Below are 24,328 nucleotides of genomic sequence, written 5' to 3'. Positions count from 1 at the left end.
TAACCAAGGAAAAAAGGAAAAAGCACAAATATACAAAATATGAAATGACAAGGGGGAGATAACTATTGAAATAAAAGAGATTTAAAAGACCATAAGAGACTATCTGGCAGAGAGCTCTCTATGTAAATAAATTTGGAAACCAGACAAAATGAACAATTTCTTAGTAAGATACACTTTACCAAAATTGACCCCATTATAGAAAGAAAGTGTAAACAGAGATCAATTCCCACAGCAGAAATAAAGAAATATATCAAGGAACTGAATGTCCACAGCAGAAATAGAGAAATATATCAAGAACCTGCCCCACAAAATAAAAGGCACAGTTGATTTCATAGAGGAATTTTCAAAGAATACAGTGCCCCCAGTGCTACATATATTGTGCCAGAGCCTAGAAAATGAAAGAAAACTCCAAACAATTCTTATGAAACAAGTATAATACAGATACCTAAGCCTGATAAAGACAGTACAAAAAAAGAATATTCCAGAAAGATTCACTTCTGATTATTGATGTAAAAGTACTAAATAAAATATTAGCAAACACAATCCAATACCACATTAAGAAAATGATACATTATAACCTAGGAGGAATTTTTTCCAGGAAGGCAAGGGTGGTTCAATAGTAGGACATCTATTAATATAATACACCATATTAATAGATCTATGGAAAATCATTATTGCCTCCACAGATACTGAAAAACTTAACAAAATTCAACACCTATCCCTGATCAAAACATAGAATAAAAGAGGAAAGTAGGAATTTATGGATACTTTCTTAATATGAAAAGTGTGTTATACCTTAGTCCTGAACACAGAATCTTACTTAGTACGTTAATACTACAGAAATTTCCACAAGGATCGGAAACAAAGAAAGACTGCCTACTATTTCCACTACTATTTAATCCTGCAAAGGAGATATTACACAATGCAATTACACATAAGAAATTAATTAGAGGCATAGAAATTGGAGAAGTAAAACTATTTCTACTGACGGATGGGATGTGATGTTTATCTGGAAAGCTCTAGAAAATCAAAGGTAAAATTAACTTAAAGAATAAAAGAATTTAGGAAGGTAAAAATTTACATACAGAAATAATAGCCCTCAAGTATATAAGTAATAAAGAGAAGGTGTAGTAGAAAAAACAAACCCATTCACAAAGGCAAAAAAGAAGATAAAATATTTAGAAATAAACTTCAATAATATTCAAGAAATATGCAAAATCTATATAAAAACATTTAATTTTCTCTAAAGACACAAAAGCAGATAGAGCAAATGGAAAGACATCCAGTGTTCTTGGAAGGAACGATACAACAACATAAAGATTAATTCCACATTAATTTATAAATCTAACACAATCTCAATAAAAATACCAGAAAGTTTTTTATCTGGGGCTAGACAATCTGATAGTAAAATTCACATGGAAAACTAAACATGTAAGAATAGGGAAACAGTGAGAAGGAAAAGCTACAGTGGAGACTAGCCCTACAGATAGTAAAACATACAATAAAGCCACTATCATTAATGTGGTACTGGTAAATGAATGGACAGCCAGACAGAACAGAAAGTCCAGAAATAGATCCATGTGAACAGGGAATTTTTGTATATGATAAAAGGTGGCATCTAAAATCACTGGGGTGAAGACAGACTTTTTAAATAAATGGATTTGGGACAGGTAGACAGCCCCTGGAAAGAGATACGAGATTCATATGTCATAATATGCAAAATAAACTCTAAACTCTATAGTTCTGACTTTTGGAACCCTGTTGATGTTTTATATACTCCAAAGGGGGAAAAAAGTACGGGTGTAAAAAATTCTAAAATGGAAAACAACCTGTCTTTCAAATGAATAATATAACCACACTAAAGTGGTGGGGGGAAAAAAGACCAAACCCAAGTAACTTTTGAATACATTATGTTGAGTATATGCTTTCAGGCATATGTCTAAACTCATCAAAATGTATACATTAAATATGTGCAATTTTTGTATATCAATTATAACTCAATAAAACTCAATAAAAAGAATTCTAAACAAATTTTGATCTCCTAGTTGGTAGGTTTGTTTTTTTACAGTGATATAGGTTAGCAATTCCAAAACTACTTTCTGTATATTCTAGACTGAGCAATAAGTAAACTTATTGTGGATACCAGGAGCAAAGTTTCTCTCTGTTAGAGAAGATAGCTGCAAATATGGAAAGGGAGAATGTTAGGATGAACCCTAAGGTGTGGGAATGGGATTGGAATTATTAGTTTGAACTCACACATGCATGCACACACACACACACACCTTCTTCTTCATAACTTTGTACACTGAGAAAGTCTAGAAGCAATGATACCCTAGTAGCAATGAGCACACCTAGCACCCAGTCCTTGGTTTCAAAACAGTATCCTTCACTAAAAGGAACCATGGTGCAGGCTAAGATCCATAAAAAAAAAAAATGTGGAAAAAAAAATGTGAGACAACAATTTTCAAGACACTGGAAAACAGGCAGTGAAGGACAGTGATTCCCTGAGAGATGAAAGACAAGCAAGGTGAGTGTCAGCCTACTACCTGGAGAAAGTTTCTAAGCTGTAGCACAGGGAGAGGAAGCCCCATGTAGAGCTTGGTGGTCTCCCTGAGTTGAGAAGATGGAACTGAGACTCTGGGAAAGCCAAGGTGGCTTGAGTTTGCAGGGCAAAGTACTGTAAAGGAGAAAGCTTCACAGACAGAGAACCCCAGAGATATTCAGAGGCTCCTCTCCAAGTATTCAGTTGAGGGCTGATCAGGGCACTGTGCATGAGAAAACTAAAGGTGAAAGAATACCTCACCAGCAGTGCTGCACTACAAGAACTACTAAAGGATGTCCTTCAAGAAGCAAGGAAATGATACCAGATGGAAACAAAGAAACGAAGAGCACTAGAAATGGTAACTACATGAATAAGTACGAAGATACTATTTTCTTATTTAAATTTCTTGAAAAGATAATCAACTGTTTAAAGTAAAACTAATAACAACATTATGGCTTTATAATATACATAAAACGAAATGTATAATGACACTAGAAAAAGGCCAGGAGGGGAGAAATGAAAGTAAAATGTTGCAAGAGTTTTACATTACATGTGAACTAGTATAATATCACTTGAAGGCAGACTGTGATAAGTAAAAGATGTATACTGTAAAACAGTGCTTTTCAACCAGGGGTAATTTTTCTCTAAAAGGAACATTTGGCAATATCTGGAGACATTTTTGATTTTGAGAACTGAGAAGGTGCTACTGGCATCTAGTGAGCGGAGGTCAGGGATGCTGCTAAACATCCTAGAAGGCACAGAATACCAACCCCCCACCACATATACATGCAATTATTTGACCCAAAATGTCAATAGTGCCAATATTGAGACACCCTGTGATAAACCCTAAGGCAACCACTAAAATAACATAACAAAGGATTACAGCTAATAAACCTATAAAAGAGATAAAATACAGTAATAAAAATCACTTAATTCATCCAAAAGAAGGCAGAAGAAGAAAAAGTGAACAAAACTCAGATAAGACAAATAGAAAACAAATAGCAAAATGGTAAATTTAAGCCTAGCCACATTAGTAATCATATTAAGTGCAAAAGATCTCAATATGCCAATCAAAAGGCAGAGATTGTCAGATTGGATAAAAATGGGAGACCTGACTATATATATACACAAGTAGGTTAAAAGTAAAAAGATACAACATGCTAACAATACTCAAAAAAGAGTAGGTAAGGCTATATTAATATCAGACAAAGCTGATTTCAGAACAAAGAATACTAAAAGGGATAAAGAGGGTAATTTCATACTGACAAAAAGATCAATTCATAAAAAATACAGAATGTATACATGAAGGTCTAGTAATAGAGCTTCAGAAGATATTAATCAGGACTAGTGGTTAGCTCAGTCAGAGTGTGGTGCTGATAACACCAAGGTTGACAGTTTGATCCCTGTACTGGCCACTGCCTAAATAAATAAATAAATAAATAAATAAAAAACTGATAAGAGTCTAGGCAAGATGTCTGACTAGAGGTGGCCAGCCCTTGCCCCTGGTGCAAAGAAAGTCCAAAGCAGCAAACAGATAGTCACTTGAAGAGTAGCATGTCTAGGAGAAAACAACGGAATCCAGCTTAAAAGTGAGGCCCCCCCCCCCACCCCCAAAGACCTGGAAAATTGAGACAGTAGCATAGAAGGACAGGAGAAACTCTCAACCAGGACTGGCGCAGAGTTTGGAGAAACCCCACACTGCTGGGACAAGGTAGACAGGGGAGGGCTGGCAGCCGCCACCTTCACCTTAGATGCCTGCAAACCAGGCTGCAGGCTAACAGTGTGGCACTCATGGACAGTGAGCCCAGTGTGTGCAGAGACTAAGAGCCCACACAAATATATTTTCTCAGAGGGAAACTATGCAAGGAGTGACTCCCTCCTCTGCCCCATCCCAGTCTACCTCTAGGCACCACCATTGTGAGATAGAAGCCAGGGAAGATTAGAGTCCCACTGACCCAGCATCCCCACACACTCCAGTGAAGTGCATGGGGGGAGTGTACCGCCTGCCTGGATATGTGCCCTCCTTCTTTCCAGGAGCACAGAGCCCTGCTCAATATAGGGGAGCTGCCCATGCCAGTGGTGAGTGTGTGTGTGGGGGGGTGCGCTGGTTGTCTAGATGCACACCTTCCTTCTCCCAGGGGCTACAAGCCATGTCCAACTGAATGCCACACCTGCTCCAGTAGACAGTGAGATGGAGACTGCACCAGCCCCCTGCCCCAGTTACCTAGATCCAGGCCATCCTCCTCCAGGAGCTACAAGTCCCACCTTGCACCCACTCCAGTGGACAATGAGCCAGGGGCTGTGCTGGCCCTTTGCACTGGTTACCTATATCCACGACCTCCTCATCTTGGAGCCCAGAGCTCTGCCCTGTGCCTGCTCCCACAGACAGTGAGAAGGACTGCACCAGTCCCTTGCAAGTGGCTGCCTGAATCCATGCCCTCCTATCACTGGAGCTTAGACGCAGTGAGCCTATCAGCACCAGCAGAGAACATGCTGGGGGTGTAGAAGCAGCCTAGATCCATGCCACCTTCCAAGGGAGTCCAGTGTCCCATATGACACAGCAGCCTGCCCACACAAGTGAAGAAGTTGTGGGGAATGAGCTGGCACTTACTACCATGCCACCCAGAACCAAACCTATGTAGCCCAACCTGACTATCAATGTAAAACACTTCTACAGGTAAGAATCTCTCCCCTCAAAAACCACTTCAAAACTTAAGAGAATACACTACCACCAGATGCCCAGATATCAATGCAGATAAACGGGAGGCATGAAAAAGCAGGGAAACATGACACTCCTAAAAGACTACAAGACAGACACAAACAGAGCCCATGAAGAGTGCAAAAATCCAGGATAACTGAATAGAGTAAGGAAGAAAATTCCCAATTACTACCAACCCATCTTTCAACTGGGGTAAGCAAGGACGCACAAGGAGCCTCTGCCTGTAGGAAAAAGGAAAGAGAAACCCTGACCAGGGTCACCCATTCAAACTGACGACCTCCAGTATACCCCAGTGCACCAATGAGGGTCACAAGACATTAGCCAGGATGCCAACAAGCCCACCTGGGGTCATGCACCCCAGCCAAACAGTGACAGGGCACCCAGGCACTTCTTCAGAGAACTTAAGATGTCACCCAAATCCTTGACAGCCCAACACAGTGTCACTAACCTCATCAAGGAACCACTAAGTGCCCCAGTGCCTAGACCACAGAAGCACTCACATACAACACCAATACTAAATATAGCTGAAGAAACCACACAGAGACTACAGTCATGCATCTACCCAGAACTAATACTAAAACACCCTACTCAACGGTCAATATAAAACACAAGTACAGGAGGGAGTCTCTCTCTTCAAAAGTCTCTCCACAGTAATAAAAGAAGCAACTGCTTTACCAGGTGTCCACACATCAATGTATGGATACTAGAAATACAAAACAACAACAACAACAAAAAAAGAAAGAAAATATGACACCACCAAAGGAATACAATTAATTTTCAAGTATCAGACCCCATAAAGCAGAAAATCTTTGAAATGACTGAAAAGGAATTCCAAGCAACAATTTTAAGGAAACTAAATGACATAAAAGAAGACTCAGAAGACACAGCAAAATGAGAAAAATTATTCAGGATATGAAGGAGGAAATGTATAGAGAGATAGATACTGTAAAAAAGAATGTAGCATGACTCCTGGAAATGAAGGATTCATTTATTAACAAAATAAAACCAAGAGCTTAAGCAACCAGATAGAGCAAGCAGAAGAATTTCTGATTTGGAGCACACTCTTTTCAAAATAACACAGGTGCACAAAATAAATAAAGAAAGAAAGAAAGAATAAAAAAACTGAAGAAAATCTACAAGCTCTCAGACAAGCTTAAGTGCAAAAACATCTGAATCATGGGTGTTCTGAGTGGGGAAGAGAAAAGAAAAGGCATTGAGACAGGTTCAACAAAGTGAGAGCAAAAGCTTCCCAAGATATTGGGAGAGACACAACTTTCAGATCATTCAAGATCTCCAAACATATTCAATCCAAAAAGGTCCTCTCTGAAACACATTATAATCAAACTGGCAAAGGTCAAAGAGAAAGAGAAAATCCTAAAAACAGCAAGAGAAAAGCTTCCTATCAGGTAGTCCCCATCAGACTAATGGCAGATTTCTCAGCAGAAACCCTACAGGCCAGAAGAGAATGGGATAATATATTCAAAGTATTTAAAGAAAAAAACTTCCAGTTTAAAGAAAAAAAATTGCTACTATACTCAGCAAGGCTATCCTTCAGAAAAGAAGGAGAAATAGTGTATTTCCCAGACAAACAAAAACTATGGGAGTTCATCACCACATGACCTGCCCTACAAGAAATCCTCAATGGAGTCCTGCATCTGGAATCCAAAAAACAACAATCACTACCATGAATACACAAGAAATAACAAAACCCACTGGCAGAACAAAAATGCAAATGAGAAAAAGAAAGAAAGTTTATCTAACCACCTCCAATAGCCAAAAAACACCAAAGACAAAAAATAAAAGGGGAAGAAAGGAACAAAAGATATTTAAAACATCCAATGAAAATTGATAACATGCCAGGAGTAAGACAATACCTTTCAACAACCACCCTATATGTAAATGGATTAAAATCCCCACTCAAAAGACAAAGACTGGAATGACAGCATCACTGAACCCACTGACCTCCCCAGCTCCAGGAAGCAGGCCCATCTGCCCAACTGACAGCAGCAGTGCACCTGGAGATGTTGCTGGCTGTGGGAAACAGCTCTCCCCACCTGACTGGTGGCATCAGTGCACCTGGTGACCTCTCCAGCAGCAGTGCTCCTCACCACTGCCACAGACAATGGTGCTGTGCAAATGGTCCACAAAAGCAACTGCCACAGCAACTGCCACCACCAGGATGGCTGTGTGGCCAAACCAGCAACCACCATCACCTTAGAGGTGGCCCAGTAACCACTTGTCAGCATGAACAAAAGGAGAGTCACCAGTGGAGCCTGGGGGAAGAGGTGAGTTAGTGCAAACCCATGACCCAGTGGCCCAACAGAGGGGGAATTATGCTGCCATACCCAGTAGCACAACTGGGGGTGGGAAGTATGTCCACAGCCCATGGTGCTGCCTTGACCCAGGGAGAGACACTTGTGGAACCCCACGAGTGTACAGAAAACCTCGTTACTCAAATAGAGTACGGAAGAAAATTCCCAATTGCCACCAACCTATCTCCCAACTGGGGTAACATGGTTCCAAGGAAGAGCCTCAGCCTGTAGGTAAGAGGAAAGAGAAAACCCACCCAGGGTCACCCGTTCAAACTGAAGAGCTGCAGTATACCCCAGTGCAGCCATAAGGGTCAAGGGGCACTAGCTGAGGTGCCAACAGGTCTGCCCAGGGTCACACAACCCAGCCACAGAGCAACAGGGCACCCAGGTGCTTCTCTCAAGAACTCAACAGATTGCCCACATCCTGGACGAATGAACACGGTGTCACCAACCTCAGCAAGAAATCACTAAGTGCCCCAGTGACTGGGCCACAGAAGTATTCACACACAATTCCAACACTGAATATGGCCAAAGTACCCACACAGAGACTACACTACTGTGTCTACCTGGAATCAGTACTAAAACAGCCCACTCAATGGTCAATATAAAACACATCAAAAGGAAGAAGTCTCTATCCTCAAAGCCTAAGCCAGAGTAATAGAAGAAGTAACTGCTCTGCCAGATGACTAGACATCAATAAAGAGATACTAGAAATAAGAAAAAAAAAAAAACAAGAATATGATAATTCTCCAAAGAATATGATAATTCTCAAGTACCAGATCCCATAGAGGAGTAAGCGCTTGAAATGACTAAAAAGGAATTACAAGCAACAATCTTAAGGAAACTCAATGTGATATAAGAAGACTCAGACAACATAACAAAACGGGAAAAAGTATACAGAATGTGAAGAAGGAAATTTACGAAGAGATTAATACTTTAAAAAAGAATGTGGTAGAATTCCTGAATGAAAGGATTCATTCAATGAAATAAAAAACACAAAACACAACCAAGAGCTTAAGCAGCAAGTTAGAGCAAGCAAAAGAAAGAATTTCTGATCTTGAAGATAGTCATTTTGAAATAACCCACATGTACCAAAAAAAAAAAAAAAAAAAAAAAAGAGAATAAAAAGAAAAAGAAAGAATAAAAAAGGAGAAAATCTAAGAGCAAGCAGATAACCCGAAGCACACAAACATCTGAATCATGGGTGTTCCAGAAGGGGAGGACAAAGGAAAATGCATTGAAAACCTATTCAATGAAGTAATAGCAGAAAACTTCCCAGGTGTAGGGAGAGACATGGACCTTCAGATCCAGGAGGCTCAAATATCGCTAAACAGATTCAATCCGAAAAGGTCCTCTCTGAGACACATTACAGTCAAAATGGCAAAGCTCAAAGACAAAAAGGAATCTTAAAAACAACACAAGAAAAGCGTCAAGTCGCCTGTAAGGGAGTCTCCATCAAATTAACAGCAGACTTCCCAACAGAAACTCTATAGATCAAAAGAGAATTGGATGATAGAATCAAAATATTAAAAGAAAATCATTGGCAGCCAAAAATACAATATCCAGCAAGGCTATCCTTCAGAAATGAAGGAGAAACAGTACATTTCCCAGACAAACAAAATCTGCAGGAGCTCGCCAACCCATGACCAGCCCTACAAGTAATCCTCAAGGGAGTCCTGCATCTGGAACCCAAAACTGATAATCACTACCATGAATAGACAAGAAAGAACAAAAACCACTGGTAGAACAAAAATACAAACGAGAAAGAGAAGAAAATTTTATCTAACTACCTCAAAAAACCAACAAACAAGGAAGACAAACAATAAATAGGAAGAAAAGAACAAGATATCTAAAACATCCACACAAAAATCAAAATTCCAGTAGCAACACTATACCTTTCAATAATAAACGTAAATATAAATGGATTAAATTCCCCACTCAAAAGACACTGACTGACTGGATTAAAAAGCTAGAACCCACTATATGCTGTCTTCAGGAGACTCACCTCACTCTAAAGACACACACAGACTAATAGTTAAGGGATGGAAAAAAATGTACCACACAAACGGAAACCAAAAATGAGCAGGAATAGCTATTATTATATTGGATAAAATAGGCTTTAAACTAAAAACCATAAAAAGAGACAAAGAAAGCCATTATGAAATGATAAAGGGATGTATGCAGCAAGAAGACATAACAATCATAGTATATATATACCCAATACCAGAGTAGCCAGATGTATAAAGCAAACACTATTAAACCTAAAAAAAGAGACAGATGCCAATACAATAACAGTTGGGGACCTGAACACCCCCCTCTCAGCACTGGAAAGATCATCTAGGCAACACCAATAGTGAAACACAGGATTTAAACTACACTAAGACCAAATGAACCACCAGATATCTACAGAAAATTTCACCCAAGTAAAGAATACACATTCTTCTCATTAGCACATGGAACATTCTCCAGGATAGACCACATGTTAGGTCAGGAATCAAGTCTCAACAAATTTTTAAAAACTGAAATCATTTCAAGTACCTTTTCAGACCACAACAGATTAAAACAAGAAATCAATAACAAACAAAACTCTGGAAAACATACAAATGCATGGAAATTAAGCAACATGCTCCTGAATGACCTATGGGTCCAAGAAGAAATTAAACTTAAAAGGAAACTTAAAAATTTCTTGAAACTAATGAAAATAAAGGCACATCATACCAAAACCTGTGGGATACTGCAAAAGCAGTACTAATTGGGAAGTTTATTGCAATAAATGCTTTCTTCAAAAGAATAGAAAAACTTTGGGGCCGGCCCGTGACTCACTCGGGAGAGTGTGGTGCTGATAACACCAAGGCCACGGGTTCAGATCCCATATAGGGATGGCCGGTTCGCTCACTGGGTCAGCGTGGTGCTGACAGCACCAAGTCAGGGGTTAAGATCCCCTTACCGGTCATCTTTAAAAAAAAAAAAAAAAAAAAAAAGAATAGAAAAACTTTGAATAAACAACCTCAAAGGAATAGAAAAACAAGAACAATTAAATCCCAAAATTAGTAGATAGAAAGAAATAATTAAGATCAGAGCACAAATAAATGAAATAGAAACCAAAAAAATAGATACAAAATTTCAGTGTAACAAAAAGTTGGTTTATACAAGAAGATAAACAATATAGACAAAATATTAGCTAGACTAAGAAGAGAGAAGACCCAACTAACAAAAAACAGAAATAAAAAAGGAGAAACTACAACTGATATCACAGAAATACAAAGAATCATTAGAGACTATCATGAACAACTATATGCCAACAAGTTTGAAAAACTGGAGGAAATGGACAAATTTCTGGACACATACAAACTACCAAGACTGAACCAAGAAAAAATAGAAGATATGAACAGACCAATAATGAGCAACAAGATTGAAGCAGTGATCAGGAGTCTCCCAGCAAAAAAAAGCCCAGGACAAGATGGCTTCACTGCTGAAATCTACCAAACATTTAAAGAAGAACTAATACAAATCCTTTTCAAACTATTCCAAAAAACTGAAACAGAGCCCATTTTCCCAAACTCATTCTATGAGACCAGCTGATGTCACACTGACACCAAAATCTGACAAAGACACAACAAAAAAAGAAAGCTACTAGCAATATCCTAAATGAGCATAGACTCAAAAATCCTCAACAAAATATTAGCAAACAGAATACAGCAACACCTCAAAAAGATATACACCATGATCAAGTGGGACTCATCCCAAGGATACAAGGATGGTTCAACATACGTAACTCAATAAATGTGATACACCACAGCAACAAAATCAAGGACAAAAACCACATGATTATCTCAATAGATGCAGAAAAAGCATTCAACAGAATTCAACATCTCCTTTTGAGAAAGACTGTCAACTAATTAGGTATAGAAGGAAAATATCTCACAATAAAATCTGTATGTAACAAACCCACCATCAATATCATCCGGAATGGGAAAAAGCTGAAAGCCTTTCCTTTAAGAACAGGAACAAGAGAAGGATTTCCATTCTCACCACTCCTACTTGACACAGTACTGGAAGTATCAGCCAGAGCAATCAGGCAAGAGAAAGAAAGAAAAAGCATCCAGATTGGAAAAGGTGAAATCGAAGTGTCCCTGTTCATAGATGACATGATCATATATATAGAAAAACCAAAAAACTCTACCAAAAAACTCCTAGAGCTACAAAACACTGCTAAAAGAAATTAAAGGGGACACCAAAAAACATAAAGATATTGCATGTTCAGGGATTGGAAGAATTAATGTTGTAAAAATGTCTGTACTACCCAAAGCAATTTACAGATTCAATGCAAACCCCACCAAAACACCAATGACATTCTTCACAGAAATAGAAAAAGCAATCTTAACATTCATATGGAACAACAAAAGACCCCAAATAACCAAAGCAATACTGATCATAAATAAATAAATAAATAAAGCCAGAGGCATTACATTACCTGACTTCAAATTATACTACAAACTATAGTAACTGTAGTAGATTGAATTATGTTCAAAACTCACTGAAGCTTGAATTGTGTCCCCCAAGTTTTATGTATCAGAAATTTAGCCCCCACTGTGACTGTTAAGAGGGTGGGAAATCCTATTATGGTAACTGAAAGGTGGAGCCTTGAAGAGGTGATTGGATTGTAGGACCGTGCAGTAGTGAATGGATTAGAAATGGTGGTCAGGCACGTGGTTCTGAGGGCTTTAAAAGAAGAAAGAGTCTGTCTGTCTGTCTCTGCTCTCTCTGCTTCCACCATCTTGGAATGTGAGACCCCTGGGTCACTGTTGTCACCACCAGATGGACTTTGGACTTTCCAGCCTCAGAAACTGTAAGCAATAAATGTTTTTACTTATAAATCACTCAGTTTCAGGTACTTTGTTATAAGCAGTGCAAACGGACTAATACAGTAACCAAAACAGCATGGTACCGGCATAAAAACAGACACATGAACCAATGGAACAGAATAGAGAACGCAGAAATCAACCCACGTACTTATAATTAACTGATTTTTAACAAAGGCACCAAGAACATACAATGGGGAAAGGACAGTATCTTGAAAAATTGGTGGTGGGAAACCTGGATATCCATGTGTAGAAGAAGGAAACTAGACCCATACATCTCGCCATATACCAAAATCAACTCAAAATGGATTAAAGACTTAAATATAAGACCTGAAACTATAAAACTCCTGGAAGAAAACATAGTGAAAACACTTCAGGATGTAGGCCTAGGCAAAGACTTTATGAATAAAACCTCAAAAGCAAAAGCAAAAAAAAAAAAAAAAAAAAAATGGGACTACATCAAACTAAAAAGCTTCTCCACAGCAAAGGAAACAATCAACAGAGTGAAAGAACAACCTCAAGAATGGGAGCAAATATTAGCAAACTACACATCTGACAAGGGATTAACATCCAGAATATATAAGGAACTCAAATAATACTAAAAAAAAACCCCAAATAATCTGATTACGAAATTGGGGAAAGGAGGCAAATAGGTATTTCTCAAAGGAAGATATACAAATGGCCAAGAGACATATGAAAAAATGCTCAACACCACTCAGCATCAGGGAAATGCAAATCAAAACCACACTGAGATACCATCTCACCCCAGTTAGACTAGCTATTATCAAAAAGACAGAGAATGACAAATGCTGGCAAGGATGTGGATACTCCACCTAACAGCAGAAAACATATCCTTTTCAAGTGTACACAGAAAATTCACCTGTACACATAAGTCCCCCACTTATGATGATTCAACTTACAATTTTATGACTTTACTATGGGTTTATTGGGATATAAATCGAGGAGCTCCTTTTGACTTATGATGAGGTTATGGTTTCTACCGAACACATATCACTTTCACACCATAGTAAAGTTGAAAAATTGTAAGTCGAACCATTGTAAGTTGGGGACTGTCTGCTGTGTTGCCAGCATTAAATCCATTTTTGACTCACAATATTTTTGACTTAAAATGAGTTTATCAGGATATAACCCCATTGTAAGTCAAGAAGTACCTGTACAGACCATATTCTAGGCCATAACACATTCTCAATAATTATTGAAAGAACTGAAGTCACACAGTCTTTTTTTCTGACCACAGTAGAACTAAATTTGAAATCAATAACAGAAATATGTCAGGAAATTTCCAAAGTATTTAGAAACTAAACAACACACTTCAAAATAACCTGTGGATCAATAAGAAATTCAAAAGGAAAATTAAAATGTATTTTGAAATGAGTAAAAATAAAAACAGATACCAAAATTTGTGGGATAAACTAAAAGAGTACTTAGAAAGAAATTTATAGCACTTACCCAACACTTACATAAGAAAAGAAGGTCTCAAATCAATGAACTCAATATCCATCCAATTTAAAACTCCAGAACAACAACAAATGAACCTCAAAGTAAGCAGAAGGCAGGAAATAACACAAATCAAAGTGAACATAAGTGGAACAGCAATAGAAAAATAGAGAAAATCATTGACACCAGAGGTGATTCTTTGAGATATTTGGTAAAATTATTAAACCTCTAGCCAGACTTTTATCAGAAAAAAGACACAAATTATCAATATACAGAAAGATGACATTACTATAGATTTTACAGATAATAAAAGGATAAGAGAATATTATGAACAACTTTATAACAATAAATTCAACAACTTAGATAAAATGGATAAATTCCTTGAAGGACACAAATTACCAAAGCTAAGAAAGAAATTGATAGCCTGAATAGTTTTATACCTGTTAAATAAATCAAAGTTGTAGTTAAAAAGCTACCCACAAACAAGACTTCAGGCTCAGAAGGCTTCACTGGTGAAGTCTACCAAAATGTTAAGGAAAAATTAATGCCAATTTTATGCCAACTCTTTCATAAAATTGGAACTTATTTTCTGAAGCCAGCCTTTCTCTGATACCAAAGGCAGAGAAAGACTTTATGAGAAAAGTACAAACTAATACCCCTCACATATATAGATGCAAAAATTCTTAACAAAAATTTAGCAAATCAACTCCAATAATATATAAAATAAATAAGTCATCATGATCAATGGAGTTATTCCAAGAATGAAAGGTTGTTTTAGCATTCAAAAATCAATGTAATTCATCAATATTAACAGACTATAAAAATGAAAAAAAAAACCTTTATGATCATCTCAATAGATACAGAATAAGTAACTGACAAAACACAACATCTATTTTTGATTAAAAAAAAAAAACTCAGCAAACTAGGAATAGAAGGAAATTTCCTCAAACTGATAAAGGGAATCTATGAAAAATCTTCAGGTAACATCATTCTCAGTGGTGAAAAACTGATTTCTCTAAAAATCGGGGACAAAGTGATCATGACTGGTCTCACAAGTTGTATTCAACAGTTTCCTAGAAGTTCCAGTAAGTGCAATAAGGCAAGAACAATAAACAGAAGGTATCCATATTGGAAAAAAAGAAGTAAAACTGCCTCGACATACTTACAGCCAAGTGATATTTGACAAAGGCAGCAAAAACATACATTTGGGAAAAGACTGCCTCTTCAATAAGTGGTGCTGGGAAAATTGGATATCCACATGCACAAGAATGAAACTAGACCCATACCTCTTGCCATATACCAAAATCAACTCGAAATGGACTAAAGACTTAAGCATAAATCCTGAAGCTATAAAGCTACTAAAGGAAAACATAGGGGAAATACTTCAGGAATCAGGACTGGGCAAAGATTTTATGAATAAGACCCCAAAAGTGCAAGCAACAGAAGAAAAAAAAAATAAAGAAATGGGAATATATCAAACTAAAAAGCTTCTGCACAGTAAAGGAAACAATCAACAGAGTGGACAGACAACCTATGGAATGGGAGAAAATGTGTGCAAACTATACATCCAACAAGGGATTATTATCCAGAATATACAAGGAACTCAAACAACTACACAGTAAAAAAACCCCAAATAACCCAATTAAAAAATGGGCAAAGGAACTGAATAGACATTTTTCAAGGGAAGACATACAAATGGCCAACAGGTACTTGAAAAAATGCTCAAAATCACTAATCATTATGGAAATGCAAACTAAAACCACATTGATATATCATCTCACCCCCCCCCCCCCCCCCCCCCACAGTCAGACTGGGTATAATCAAAAAGACTGAGAATAACAAATGCTGACAAGGATGTGGAGAAAAGGGAACACTCCTGCACTGTTGGTGGGACTGTAAATTAGTACAGCCACTATGGAAAATAGTGTGGAGGTTTCTCAAACAACTACAGATAGAACTACCATATGATCCAGCAATCCCAGTTCTGGGTATACACCCAAAGGAATGGAAATCATCATGTTGAAGAGATACCTGTACTCCCGTGTTCATCGCAGCTCTGTTTATAATAGCCAAGATATGGAAACAACCTAAATGTCCATCAACAGACAAGTAGATCAGGAAAATGTGGTGTATATACACATAATGGAAAACAGCCATAAAAAACAATGAAATTCTTCCATTCACAGTAACATGGATTAGCTTGGAGAAAATTAAGTTACATGAAATAAGCCAGGCACAGAAAGAGAAATACTGCACATTCTCAGTCATAAGTTGCAGCTGAGAGAGAAAGAAGGAAGGAAAGAAAGACCACAGTGGTGTGCTGGACTTGCAGAGGGAGAGCAGACCTAGGCCTGCTGAGGGAGTTGGGGAGAGGTTGGGTGCGGGACATGGGGAATAACTGCAATTTGCGGTGGTGGGCATGTTGATAGGATTGAACTGATCATCACATCTTGGGCACAGGTGCTGACGGTCAGCTCTGTGCCCCATGAATATGTATAATTAATGAAAATAAACTTTAAAAAACACATATGACATAATCGTCGATGTAGATAATCCAATGGACTCTTCATAAAAGGTACTAAAATTAACAAGTGAATTTAGCAAAGTTGTAGAATATAAACTCAATACATAAAAATCAACTGTACATTTATATATAGTAGCAATGAACAACAGGAAATTGAAATTAATATGATAGCATTTATAATAGCAGTACTATGTGAAATGTGTAGGGATAAGTCTGAGAAAAGATATGCAAATCCTGTAGATGGAAAACTACAAACCATTGTTGAGAGTATTAAAAACCTAAATAAATGGAGAGATATGCCATGTTCATAGATTAGAAGACTCAATACTATTAAAATGTCAGTTATCCCCAAAATGATCTATAGATTCAATATAATCTCAATCAAAATCCCAGCAACCTGTTTTGGAAAACAGTCTTGTAGTTTTTTAAAAACTTAAATATATACCTACCATATGATTCGGCCAGTCTGCTCCTAGGTATATCCCTAAGAGAAGAGACTTATACACAGACTTATACACAAATGTTCTAAGTAGCTTTATTTGTACTAGACAAAAACTGCAAATATCTCAAATGTCCATCAACAGATAAGTGGATAAACAAATTGTGAAATACGTATACAATTTAGTATTTTTCTGTAATAAAAAGGAACGAACTATTGATACGTGCTATAACATGGAAAAATCTCAGAGTAATTATGGTGTCTGAAAGGAGACAGACAAAAAGAGTACCTTCTCTATGATTCCATATACGTCAAATTCTTTGAAATGCAAACTAATCTATAGTGACAGCAGATCAGGGTTTCCTGTAGCTGAAGGAGGGATAGGGAGTGACAAGAGGGAAGAATTACAAAATAGCACAAGGAAACTTTTGGGGGTGATAAACACTTTCATTATCTTGATTGTAGTGATGGTTTCACAGGTGTATACATGTCAAAACTTACAAAATTGTATACTTTAAACATGTAGTTTACCATATATCAATTGTACCTCAATAAAGCTGTTAAAAAAAAATAAAAGGAAACAAGGCTCCTTGGAGAAATGCTAAATGGGTACAGAAAAGAACAAGATGAACCTGTAACATCTTTCTGTGCCAGAAAATCAAGTGGTACTTAACGAAGGATAGGAATATGTCAAAAAGAAATGAGGAGCTTGCACTAGCCAATACAGAAACAATGTGTATTTCAAAGTAACAGATTAAAACCCATAAGAATACAGGCATTCACAGTAATATAAATAAGTAAATGAATAAATAATCAAATGAGAAGGGAAAGTTCTTTCTTGGAGTACGATGACAACTAGTAAATATAGAAGGAATGACAGAATTAGAACATTGCCACTTGACAACAATTTTAGTAATAAACAATTTAGCAAAGAATCATTGATAAATACTAAAACTCTCCACAAGATACTTACTAACTTCAAAAGGAAAAACAGTAACTTTACAATGGAAAAGCCTCAGAGGCACTTCCTTAAGCACATGGTGAAAGTTAAAATCACCAGTAACGGGACAAATTGACATCATGTGCCTCCTGATACAAATCACCCAGAAGAACACAATATGGCGTCAGTGGCGTTCTTGCCAAAAGTGCATAATCTGCATCTACTCATGATAAAACATGAACAAATACAAAATGAGGGACATTTTCCAAAGTAACTCACCTGTAATCTTCAAAAATATTAAGGTCACAAAAGACACAGGAACTGTTTCAGATCAAAGGGGACTAAAGAGCCAAAAGAATTATGCTCAATGAATGAACCTGGACTGCATCGTGGACCAGAATAAAGGTGTTTTTTTCTCTTCTGTTGTAAGAGATGTTATTAGGAAAACTGCTGACATATGAATACCATCTATGGATTAGGTAATAGTATTGCACGGATTTTAATTTCCTGGTATTGACAATTACATTTTGCTATGTAAGAGAATATATTTGTTCTTTAGGAAATGCCTACTGAAGGGGCATCATGTATGCAACTTACTCTCGGGAATAAAATATCCATACACATAAAGAGAAAAAATGACAATGGAAATGTGATAAAATTTTGACATTTGGGGAATCTGGGTGCAGGGTATACAGGAATTCTTTGTAATATTCTTACGACTTTTCTGTAAATCTGAAATTATTTCCAAATACAAAATTAGAAAAGATTAAGAGTAATAAGTGAAAGAAGTGATAAAGGACAATTTCAAAAACAGAAATAAACCAGATCATAGAAAACTCAATCAGCCCGTCAAGTGGCAGGAAGGGGAAAAAGAATTAAATAAAAAGCATTGAAAACAGAGAACAAAAAAGATAATGTCAGGAATACTGCCATATATATCAGTAATGATAATATAATGAATGCATTACACTCACCTCATAATAGATGTTCTGATTATTTAAAACCAAATAACTCAGTACCTTGCTTTATTTTACAAGAGACATACTTAAAACAAAATAACTGAGAAGGTTGAAAATAAAGGAACAGAAAAAGTTACAACAGGCAAACAAATGCTAATAACAAGAACTACAACACACAACAGGCAGTGGCAGACATTGCTGGCTGCCTATTCCAAATGTCTATTGTCACCTTTGTCCTTGGTAACAGAATGCCATTTTTTAGCCAAGACATAGCTAGCTGAAGGGAAAGACTACATTTCCCAGCCTCCCTGGTAGCTTAGGTATGGCTACTTGACTAAGCTCTGCCAATGAGATAGAAGTGGAAGTGTTTTCTGAGACATCTGGGAAGGTCAATTATTAGAAATCAGCTGAGCTGGGATGGGCCCCTTTTTGCCCTCCTACCTTTCCTCTTCTTTCTGGCCCTCAATGGAGATGTGCTGGCTGGAACTCCAGAAGTCTCGTGGACCATGAGGGGACCTTAGGATGGAAACCATATACCAAGATGGTCAAGCAGAAGAGAGGAACCTGTGTCCCTGATGACATCACAGAGCCCTGGGATATCTGTCTCCAGACTTCTTTTACCCAAGAAAGAAATAATCTTTCTTGTTTAAACTAATTTATTTTCTTGTTTAAGTTTTTTTCTAATATATGCTACTGAACCTAATCTTGACAGAATAATATTCTTTAGAGAGAAGGAATTCAAGAAATTAATAAATAAATAGGACAAAGAGGGCTATTTCATACTGCATGAAAGAAAAATACAGCAGAAAGACATAATAGTTATGACCTTTATATATCTTTATGTACTAACAAAACAGCTTCAAAAGATATAAAGCTAAGCCTGACTAAATATGAGAAGTGGACAAATTTAGTTGTGATGGGAGGTTTACACACATCTCTTTCAGATACCTAAAATCAAAAACCACAAACAGTGGGCAAGAGTATAAGGACTGGTATAACACAACTTAACAAGCTTATTCTAATAGGGATATACAGAACTTGTACCCAAGGGAAATACACATATTTACAACCCATATGAAAAAGTCATAATAATTATGTTTTAAGTCAGGGGTGAGCAAACTTTTTAGCTGAAGACCAGATAATAAATATTTTAAGCTGTGTGGACCACAGAGTCTCTGTTACAACAACTCGACTCTGCAATTGTAGCTAGAAAGTAGTCATAGATGATATTTAAACAAATGGGCGAGGCCATGTTCCAATAAAACTTGGTTTGCAAATACAGGCCCCCCAGGCCAATCTGACCTTTAGGCTATAGCTTGTGGACCCCTGTTCTAGATAACATACAAAATATATATTTAAAAAATCCTATAAAGCTGATATCACACAGGCCAGTTGACAATAATGTGGGGAAAAAAATTAACATAATAGCAATTCCCCCCCCCCCATGTACATGTCTGTGAATTTTAAAATGTACTTCTAAATAACTCCTGGGTTGAAGAGAAAATAAAAATGGAAAATACCAATGATTTACAAGTAAACAAACAAAAAACATTAGAATTACTGTACATCAAAACCCAGAGAGCCAAAGCGAGAAGGAAAATTTATGGCTTTAATATATGTATTAGAAAACAAGGAAAACAGAAAAACTTAGTTTTCTTTACGTCAAGAATTTAGAATAACAATAAGAACAACAACAATAAAACACAGAGAAAACAGAAGAAAGAAATTAGTAAAGAGAAAAAGAAATGAAAAGAAAAAAGAAAAAAAGTAAGAAACTGAGTTGATCAAGAAAACCTAAAGCTGGTCCTTTGAAAAGACCAGTAAAATAGACAAGTCTCTAGCAATAGAATTGAAAAGAGAAACACTAATAAACAGTATTAACAATGGAAAAGGGATCACACAATTATTCCCTCAACAAATATGTAGTGAGTGGCTACTATGTGGCAGGCCCTGCTCTAGGCACTGCAGATACAGCAGTGAGCAAGACGGACAAGGTCCCTATAGTCATGGAGACAACGGTCTAATGGAGGGAAGGAGTGGCAATAAGTAACAAAGGAGTAAGTCCCTTAAATTAGTGATAAGTTCTACAAAGAAAATGAAACAGATTTTTAAAATAAACTATATATATCCTCAAGACAAAACAACTGAAAACATAGAAAATGTACAACTTCCTAAGAAATTATAATACCATAAATGGACTCAAGAAAGAGAATACATGAAAAAAAAAGACAAAAAACCCCCAAAACCAACAAAGAAATTAAAATAGTGAGGAAAAAATCTATCCCTCAGAAGGCACTGGGCAAAAGTGGGGTTTTATGTTTTGGGGTTTTTTTTCTTTTTTTGCCATTTTTAATAGCCTTTTATTACTCATTTTTTTTTTCTTAAACTTATGTTTGTATTATTTTGAATAACAGTGAAGACTTGCTTAAATGTAAGAATGCATTTTACAGTACAGGTTCTTTCTCTCCATTTAAAAAAAAATTGTGGTAAAATACACATAAAAATTTTACCATCTTAACCATTTTTAAGTGTATAGTTCAGTAGTATTAAATACATTAACAATGTTGTGCGACCATCACCATCATACATCTTCATAACTCTTTTCATCTTGTAAAACTGACACTCTATACCCATTAAATAGTAACTACCCATTCCCCTGTCCCCCAAGCTCCTGGCAATCACCATTTACTCTCTGTCTGTAGGAATTTGACTACCCTAAGTATATCATATAAGTGGAATAATACATTATCTGTCTTTCTGTGACTAGCCTAGCATAATGTATTCAAGGTTCATCCATGCTGTAGCACATGACACAATTTCCTTCCTTTCTGAGGCCGAAAATTTCCCATTGTACATATATATCCCATTTTGCTTATCCATTTCTCTGTTGACCTGCTGATGAATACTTGGGTTGCTTCCACATTTTACCTATTGTGAATATGCTGCTACGAACACGCATGTACAGATATCTCTTAGAGACTCTGCTTTCAATTCTTTTGGGTATATACCTAGAAGTGGCATTGCTGAATCATATGGTAACTCTATTCCTAATTTTTTGAGGAATCGCCATACTACTTTCCACAGGAGCTGTACCATTTGACATTTCCACCAAAAGTGTACAAGGGGTCCAATTTCTTCACATCCTTGACTTGTTATTTTCCATCTTTTTTATAATAGCCATCTTAATGGGTGTGAGGTAGTATCTCATTGTACTTTTGATACCAATTTCTCTAAAGGTTGGTGAGATTTGCATCTTTTCATGTGCTTATTGACCATTTCTGTATGTTATCTGGAGAAATGTCTATTCGAGTCTTTTTCGCATTTTTCTCCCACAGTTTTATTAGGGTATAATTAACAAATAAAAATTTTATAAGTGTAAGGTGTACAGTTTGTTGTTTTGATGTACATATACGCTGTGAAGTGATTACCACAATTAAACGTATTAATCAACTCATGGAGTAACGATTTTTTTGTGTGTGGTGAAAAACTTAAAATCTATTATCATAGCAAATTTCAAGTTTAGAATACATTATTCTTAATTATAGTTACCATGATGTAAATTAGATCTCCAGAACTTATTCACATTATAACTGAAAGTTTGTACCCTTTGACCAAAATTCCTCCATCACCCTCTCCCCCAGGCAACTACCTTTCTACTGTTTCTATGAGTTCGACTTCTTCAGACTCCAGCTGTAAGTGACGTAATGAGGTAATGTCTTTCTGTTTCTGGATTATTACATTTAGCATAATGTAATCCAGGTTCATCCATGTTGTCACAAATGGCAGGATTTGCTTTTCTAAGGCTGAATAATATTCCACTAGGTCTGTGTGTAACATTTTCTCCATTCATCCACTGACAGCACTTAGGTTGTTTCCATATCTTGGATACTATGAAACATGCTGCAGCGTACATGGGAGTGCAGATATCTTATTCAGATACTGATTTCAATCCCACTGGATATATTACCAGAAGTGGGATCACTGGATCGTACTATAGCTCTATTTTTAGTTTTGTGAGAATCTTGATATTGTTTTCTATGATGGCTTGTACCCACCAACAGGGTACAAGTGTTCTCTTTTTTCAACATCCTCAACAACAGTAGTTATCATTTGACTTTTTGATAATAGCTATCCTAATAGGTATGAGGTGATATCTTGTGGTTTTGATTTATATTTCTCTGATGATTAGCAATGCTGAACACTGTTACACATACTTGTTGAACATTTGTATGTTTTCTCTGAAAAAAATATCTATTTAGAAACTTTTCCCATTTTTAAATCATGTTGTCTGTGGTTTTTTGCTATTGAGTTGTAGAAGTTCCTAATATATTTTGGATATTAGCCCCCAATCAGATATGTAGTTTGCAAATATTTTCTTCCATTCCATACGTTGCCTTTTCATATTGGTTTAAATTCTATTTTATCCAATATAAGAATAGCTACTCCTGCTCAGTTTTGGTTTCCATTTGCATGGCATATCTTTTTCCATCCCTTCACTTTTAGTCTGTGTGTGTCTCTACAGGTGAGGTGGGTCTCGTGAAGACAGGATATACTTGGGTCTAGCTTTTTAATCCAATCAGTCAGTCTGTGTCTTTTGAATGGGGAGTTTAATCCTTTCACATTTAGGGTAGTTATTGACAGGTATTGTTTAATTCCTGTCATTTAACTGCTTTTGGTTTAGATGTTTTAAATATCTTTTGACCATTACTTCCCCTTTTATTTCTCTTCTTCAATGTAAGTTGGAAATTTGAGGTGGCATGATTTAGCTTCTTTCTCTTTCTCACTGTCATTTTTGTTTTAACAGCAGGTTTTCCTCTTTCTTGTGTATCTGTGATACTGATCATCATTATTCAGATTCCAGATGCAGGGCTGGTCGTGTGGTGGTGAACTCCCATAATTTTTGTTTTTCTGGGAAATAACACAATTTCTCCCTCACTCCTGAAGGGAGAGCCTTGCTGGGTAAAGAATTTTTGGCTGGCAATTTTTTTCTTTTAGTGTTTTGAATATATCATTGCAGTTTCTTCTGGCCTGTAGGGTTTCAGTTGAGAAGTCTGCTGTTAGTCTGAGGGAGGCTCCCTTATAGATGACTTGATGCTTTTCTCTTGCTGTGTTTAGAATTCTCTCTCTGTCTTTAAGCTTTGCAAATTTGACTATAACGTGTCTTGGAGAGGATCTTGGGGACCTTTGAGCTTCCTGGATCTGACGATCTGCATCTCTCCCTACCCCTGGGAAGTTTTCTGTTATTATTTCCTTGAATAGGTTTTCAATACCTTTTCCTTTCTCCTTCCCTTCTGGAATACCTACAATTTGGATGTTAGAGCACTTGAGGTTGTCTGCTATCTCTCTGAGATTTTCTTCATTATTTTTAATTTTTTTCCTTTTTTTTTTGTCTGCCTATTTCAAAAAGACCACCTTCAAGATCTGAAATTTTCTTCTGCTTGTTCTAGCCTGCTGCTCAAGCTCTCTGTTATGTTTTTTATTTCACTGAGTGAATCTTTCATTTACTCCTTTTTAAGGTATTAATCTCTTTGTAAATTTCCTCTTTTTTTTTTTTTTTTTTTTTTTTTTTTTTT

At 36.7% G+C, this 24,328-nt stretch overlaps 1 protein-coding gene across 3 annotated transcripts in view; it reads right to left on the bottom strand.

Moving 5' to 3' along the window:
* BRCC3 (BRCA1/BRCA2-containing complex, subunit 3) overlaps nt 1-24,328 on the bottom strand; it is a 77,212-nt gene that overhangs the window by 16,679 nt on the left and 36,205 nt on the right. For 2 of the 3 annotated variants that reach the window (XM_008587940.1, XM_008587943.1), the window contains exon 8: nt 19,197-19,271. The exons of the other annotated variant lie outside the window; for it this stretch is intronic. In XM_008587940.1, coding sequence (XP_008586162.1) covers nt 19,197-19,271 — 75 coding nt within the window. The remainder of the gene's footprint in view (nt 1-19,196; nt 19,272-24,328) is intronic. 3 annotated transcript variants of the gene reach the window in all.

The sequence above is a fragment of the Galeopterus variegatus genome, unplaced genomic scaffold (assembly GCF_000696425.1).
Source record: "Galeopterus variegatus unplaced genomic scaffold, G_variegatus-3.0.2 Scaffold4604, whole genome shotgun sequence".
NCBI classification, from domain to species: domain Eukaryota; kingdom Metazoa; phylum Chordata; class Mammalia; order Dermoptera; family Cynocephalidae; genus Galeopterus; species Galeopterus variegatus.
Note: the sequence above shows the minus strand (reverse complement) of the source record. Positions and strands in the feature narration are given on the sequence as shown.